General features: G+C 37.5%; 1 protein-coding gene across 1 annotated transcript; it reads right to left on the bottom strand.

Moving 5' to 3' along the window:
- Window positions 1-308: 308 nt before the first annotated feature.
- LOC149570550 (Pentatricopeptide repeat (PPR) superfamily protein) lies at window positions 309-4,900 on the bottom strand. The gene has a single exon (XM_089823134.1). The coding sequence runs from the start codon at window positions 4,751-4,753 to the stop codon at window positions 1,127-1,129; it is 3,627 nt and encodes a 1,208-aa protein (XP_089679260.1). The 5' UTR covers window positions 4,754-4,900; the 3' UTR covers window positions 309-1,126.
- Window positions 4,901-6,814: the final 1,914 nt, after the last annotated feature.

Raw genomic sequence — 6,814 nt, forward strand, 5'->3', positions numbered from 1 at the left:
AAATCCAGAAAAGAGAATTGAATAAAAACCCAATCATAATCACAGAAGGATCTCAGTAAAGATTTACAATACAACAATCACTCTGTACAGAGAAAACTCCTAAATTAATTAAAAATAACAAGGTAAACCTTAAAGAAAGGGCTGATTTAATAAGTTCAGTTGACAAAACTTACTAAAACATAGCTTAAAGATACTTGTTGTGGACATCAATCTGTGTTCAGAAAAGTCATAAAATAACTAGAACAAAAACTCATAAAATAACTAAAATAACTAGAATAAACCTGAAAAGAAAGAGTTGCCTCAGTAAATTCAGTTAACAAAACTTACTAAAATATATCTTAAAGATGTTTGTTGTGAACATCAGTGAGTTTATTTACAGAGGAATTCCTCAAAGTAAATGAAAACTGGTTTAGCTACAATCTCTGACCTAACTTGAAGCTTTCTGATACAAGTAAAACTTAACGCGGTGTTCCAATCCAAAATGACAAAAGTACAAGTTCAGCCTCAAATCTTCAGTCCAAGAAATTGAAGATTTTACTGGGGAGTTTCCTTCCCGGCTTCAGGGATTGAAGCAGTGATGTTTGCTTCAATCCATATTCCATACAGATTTGCCGACTACTCACAAGCCAAAATACAAGGTGAGTACTAGAGATCTGCTTTTCCTTTATCAAAATATCCAAAGAAGCAGTCATTCAAGACCAGAAATGAAGCACTGAAATATTTTTTCCTACTTGCCTCGGTATAAGCATGGCTAATTAACGATCATCCATGCCCTTTAAAGCACAATCCAAACATTACTTTTTGTAGGACATGTTTGCCTATAAGGAACTTATATATTACCTTATGTGTCGTATCCCATCAAGAGTCACTGGTTGCTGATCTTCATAACAAATTTTCATCACCACAGCCCTCCTTTTCAAGTTCTGTTAGTGCAAAAGCCACTTAATTTCCTCATGACACAAACTGTTGGTTAGACAGTTACATTAAGAACTTGATACAGATCAACATTTCAATCTGAGCATATTATAAAATTTAACCTTGAGTCAGCCCAGTGATGAGGCAAAATGTTGCAGTGTATTAGGATTTACTTCGAATTGTACAATGAGCAGAATGTCCCTACAGGACTTCAGCATAATTTTCTTAAAACTGGTTTTTTAACATCTTGAATTCTGGGCTTCTTATAATGAGGTGAACTGCCTGAGACAAGGCTTACAAAACCAGTTTCGTTTATTTTAGAATTTTCTCCATTGTTACTAAGACCACTTATAAGGGCCCAATAGGTGGTAAAATCTGGGATGTGACCTTTTTTCTGCATATCACTCAAGATTTTAGATGCTTCTTCTGTCTTATGCTCCTTACAGTGTATATCAATCAAAGCACTATAAGTAGTGTTGCTTGGTGTGAGGCCAGTTTCCAACATATTATTATAAAGCTCAACTGCTTCTACTCTTCTCCCATATTTACAAAGGCCACAAATAAGTGCATTGTAGGAATCAGCACTTGTCTGTAGATTCTTGTCCAGCATTTCTACAAGGAAATCAAGAGCTTTATCTAGTGAGTTTTCTCCGCAATATGCACATATTACCAAATTATAGCTAACGTCAGTAGGTGTTCCATCCATCTTCAGTAGCATGTCAAAGAGATTATCTATTTTTTTGAAGCTCTTATTTGAACAATACTTTCTTACCAATATATCACAATTGACATTCTCCGGAATGAACCCCCATTCAGACATTTCTTGCAGGACATTTTCTGCTTCTTTTATCCACCCTGCATTGCAAAGCACTTGAATCAGGCCATCAAAAGCTCCACACAGCACGTGACCTTGTTTGATCATTAGGATGTACAGCTTAAGAGCTTCTTGGATGAGACCAATACTACAAAGACAGTTTATGAATTTGCTGCAAATATCATTGCTTAGGCTAAAACCCTTCATCTGCATTGAATTGAAGAGCTCTGAAGCTCTAAGAGCATTTCCATCTTCCAAGTGCATTGAAATAATAATGCTGTAAGTAGTTCCATTCCAGGAGAATCCTTTCTTCAGCATTTCAACTAAAATTTTGTGTACAAGACACGTCCTGCCTACCAGGCAGAGAGAACTAAGCAGAACATTGTAACTTGTTGTACCTGGAAACCATCCTTTGCTTAGAGTCTCATGGACCAGCATTGTTGCATCCTTTAGCCTGCCTTCATAGCAAAGCCCCTTTGTCAGTTTCTTGTACGTCAGAAGACAAGGACTGAAACCCTGACTTGACATTTCACGCAAAAGTTCCATGGCCTTGGATAAATTGTTTTCCTTGCAATGTCCCTGAATCAGGGCATCATACGTATCATCTCTGGCAAACACTCCTCTAGCTCCCATTTCTTTTAATAAAAACGTTGCTTCTTGTGCCTTCCCAATATGGGAAAATTCAAAAATTAGAGTATTGTAGGCAACCATGGCAGAGGCACATCCACTTTTTAGCATTTTGTCTCTTAATCTGAAAGCATCATTCACCTTTCCCTGCCTACACAAGACAGGGACTAACAATTTGTAAGTACTGAAATAGGAAGGCAGACCCTTAAGCAGCATTACATCTAGAAGTTCCAACGCCTCGGCCACTTGTCCTTCCACGCAAAACCCTCTAGTGAGATGATTGTAACAGGTGCCAGCAGGTTCCAGATTTCTATCCAACATTTCTTTCATGAGCATGGATCCAACATGTGTGTTTCCTGTACTGCATGCCTCAATAATAAACGTGTTGCATATAAACATATTTGAAATGCAACTCTTCTTATGAAAATAATCTGTCAATCTTAATGCTTCCTGCACCATGCTTTCCTTGCAAAGGCTACCAATCAGTTTTCTATAAACGTTACATCCAGGAATCCATCCATTGTGCACTGCTGAGTGCGATAATGCCAAAGCTTGAGTTACTTTTCTTTCCTCACATAATCCTATCAAAATTCTACTGTATACTTCATTATCAATGACTATCCCCTTCTCTAATATTTTCTCCAAAAATGAAACTGCACTTGTAGCCATCTTTTTCTTGCAAAGAGTGGCGATAAGCACATTGGAAGTAGCCGCATCAATTTGAAAACCTCTATCAAACATTTCATCTATTAGCAAAAGTGCCTTACTAACTTCAAGTCCAATGCAAAGGCTTTTAATTATTTCCGTATAAGCAAATAGAGAAGGTATGTGACCCCTCTGCACCATTTCATTCTTAAGTTTTATGGCTTCTCCTGTGTTGCCCTTATTGCACTGTTGCTGTATGAGCATATTAAAATCAGGAAAAATGCCTCCCTCGATAATTTCAGTTAGGGCCTCTTCAGACTTATCGTCCTTTCCTTCTACGCATAAACCACCTAAAGTATTATAGCTTACTACCTTAATTAAACCTGTCGGGTCATTCTTCTCCAGCTTCACGCCAACATGCCGGAGCCCAGACACATAGAAACCCTTTATTAGAATATCAATAACATCAGATGTAAGAGTCCATCCGTTCTTCATCATCTCCTCCAAAAGCTTCTTAGCTTCATCCAGATTTCGCTCCTTGCAGTACCCAGCAAGGAGTATCCTATAAGTCAAGATACTCGGCACAATGTCTCTGTCCAACATATCACACAAGACTTCCTTTGCCTCTACTGACATGCCTCTTTTGCAGAGAGCACTGATGATGGCATTGTAGCATATAATATCAGGCTTAAGTCCTTGTTCAAAAAGCTGGCTCATAAAATTGAAGGCTTCCTTGAGCTTGCCTTGCCTACAATGCCAACTGATGAGAATACTGAAAGTCGTAGCATCAGGTACACAGCCCAATTGCCTCATCTCATGCAGATATAGGCAAGCCTTCTCCAAGCCGTTTTCCCTACACTGAGCAGAAATCAGCTTATTGAAGACAGAAGCATTAGGGGTATGGCCTTGTTGACATATATAAGACATAAATTCCATAGCCTCTGCAATGCTGCTGCTGCTGCTGTTAATTAAATTACAATAGTTATCAATTAGGGTATTGAAAGTGACGGGATGGGGTCTCATACCTGATTCGACCATTTTAACAAAAAGCTCTTCGGCCTCCTGCATTTTCCCCTGTTTGCAATATGCCTCAATTACAACACCCAAACTGTCAACGTCTGCATCGGCCCACATATGAAACTTCATATCTCTGTACACGTCGAGAGTCAAGTGAGTCGGTCCCAAATATTTCAGCAAAGCATTGTAAGAGGAAACAGAAAGCACGGGCGCTGATTTCTTATAAATGACAATGGCGCCCTCCACATCACCTGCTCGAATGTATTCCCGAATGAGGAGATCATGAAGGGCACCGTCCATGTCAGCGTCCAGCAAAGCCTCTGCTTGTTTGAATAGGCGTGCACGGGCAAGCATGAAGAAGAGGACCCTGTATGTCTGAGGAAGATGCCCATCATATCCTTTCTGATTGGCAGCTAAATTGAAGAAGCAAGATGCCAGATGTGCCTCCTCCTCCAATTGAGGAAGGTAGGTTGTATTGCTCTGAAACAATGGAAGCAGCCTGGCCACATCTTGGCCTGTCAAATAGTTTCTTCTCCTGTATTCTCTTGCAACATGTGGAGGTACATTCGAAGATTTTAGAAGCCGTTGAAATGAGACGGTATTGATATCTAGTCTTTCTTTAAACTGTGCTAACTTTGTGGCCACAGCTTCCCCAATTCCAATCCAGGGGCTAACGATATCCCAGTTATCAGTGACGGTAGATAGCCATCTCTGTCTGAAAACACTGCAGCTCATGGCATCTCTTCATACATCGTCGAACACAAACCCATCTAAGATTTTTGGTGGATTCTCGTGAAGCCTCAAGTAAAAGGCGAACAAATTGAACTCGTTCTGTGCGAACCCTCCATACTCCCCTTTTTTTTTCATTCGAGTTAAAAGGGATGTTACATAAAATTTCTTTAAGTTTTTTTTGTAGGTAGTTATGAAGAATGTAGGATAGTAGTAATAAGAATAAAGTTCTAAAAAATACTTATTTAAAGATAATGTTGATTTTTAAATTTTTTTTTTTTGATAATCAAGTATTTCAATTATTTCAGAAATCTGTACAATATATTTCTTTATTAACAATTTTATTTAGTTGATAGGTTATATGCCCATAAAATTATTTTTTCTTCCACCGGGTAAATTGCCAGTTCTTGTCTTAATAATTTTCCCACCAATTTTTATTTCATTCCACTCTTAATTCTTTTTTTATCTATTTATTTAATTTAATTAGCTTTCATCTACAATGTTAACTATTTTTCTTGTTAGCCCCTGTCGTTAATAATTTTCTAATCAATTTTCATTTCATTCCACTTTTAACTCTTGTTCTATCTATTTATTTAATTCAATTAGCTATCATCTACAATATTAACTATTGTTCTTGTCAACCCTTATTGTTAATAACTTTCTAGCCGATTTTCATTTCATTTCACTTTTAACTCTTGTTTTATCTATTTATTCAATTTAATTAGCTATCATCTACAATGTTAACTATCTGCAATAATGTCCCATTCATAACCATTCTTCATTTCATAGATGAACAAAGTGACATGGCCATTATGAAGAAATCTTTTTAGCTTCTCCTACTTAAGCCGCATCACACAGTACACCCAAGAAATGATTTTAAAACGTGTGAGTTTCCTATGAAACCAGTAAGAACTCTACCAATATTTTGAAAGATATCCTCATTTCTAAATTTCCAAATAAACCAAAGAATATAAGAAGATAGAATATGCCAGAAAAGGTTAGCATCTTTTCTAAGACCAAGAATAGAGCCAGTAATGATATCAAAAGGAAAAGCATCATCAATAGGTAGATTCCAAATAAACACCAAATATCTCTAGCAAAAGAACAATCAAAGAAAATATGTTGCATACTTTCAGGCATGTTACAAACAAGACAAGTAGGAGATCCACCATGTTGAGTCTTAGTTGGTAGTCTATCTAGCATGAGCTTCCATCTGAAGCATTTAACCTTGGGGGGGATTGAAGATTTCCAAATTTTACTTAGGATTTTTTTTTCCAGTCGGAGAGGTTAATATTGACAGACAAAGTGGAGTTAAGGTGATTCAGGACCTAGGAGTCCTTATTACCAACCAGATAAATGTCTTTAGCCTTGACTTGAGGGAGGAGGGATCCATCAAACCAACAGAAAGAGAGAAATCTGTGGGAGTCCACATCAATGCTGCAAGGAAAATTAAGGAGGGAACAATCATCTTTACTAATTCTGTAAGTTCTTTTGTGACTAGCAGGAAGATCAAAATTATTAATAAAAGTAGGTCAGCTGATAAGGTTACCATTGACCATAATATTCATAAAACATCTAATCCCTTTATTATGCCAGTATCTAGCAAAACATCCTTGGGTCGAAGCAATGGGTTTACCATTATGTTGGAGGTTCCACCAGATAGAATGTTCACCATGTAGGGAATTGCAGTTATCAAACCTAGAGTTATATATATGGCCACAGACATGTTCCCAAGCTCTCTAAATGGATTTGAAAATCGAAGTACCTCGAACAAAAATAGGAAAGGAACCAACAAGATCACTAAATGGGAGATTTTTCCAAGATTTGGCATGTTTAGGAACACCAGCTTGGATATTGTTTCTAACAAGCACTTTCCAAGGTTCATGATCATCAAGGGCTTGGAAAATCCACTTAGTAGCAAGGGAGATCCCCTGCAATTTAAGATCCTTCAAACCCAAGCCACCAAGAGACTTATCAAATATGACACCAGCTCCATCTAACAGCATGAGTTTTCCTTTTCCCTTTTCCATCAGACCACATGAAGTTCCTAATAGTCTTTTGGATTTC

The sequence above is a fragment of the Cupressus sempervirens genome, chromosome 3 (genome assembly GCF_028749045.1).
Source record: "Cupressus sempervirens isolate cs-2001-9-10 chromosome 3, ASM2874904v1, whole genome shotgun sequence".
NCBI lineage: Eukaryota > Viridiplantae > Streptophyta > Pinopsida > Cupressales > Cupressaceae > Cupressus > Cupressus sempervirens.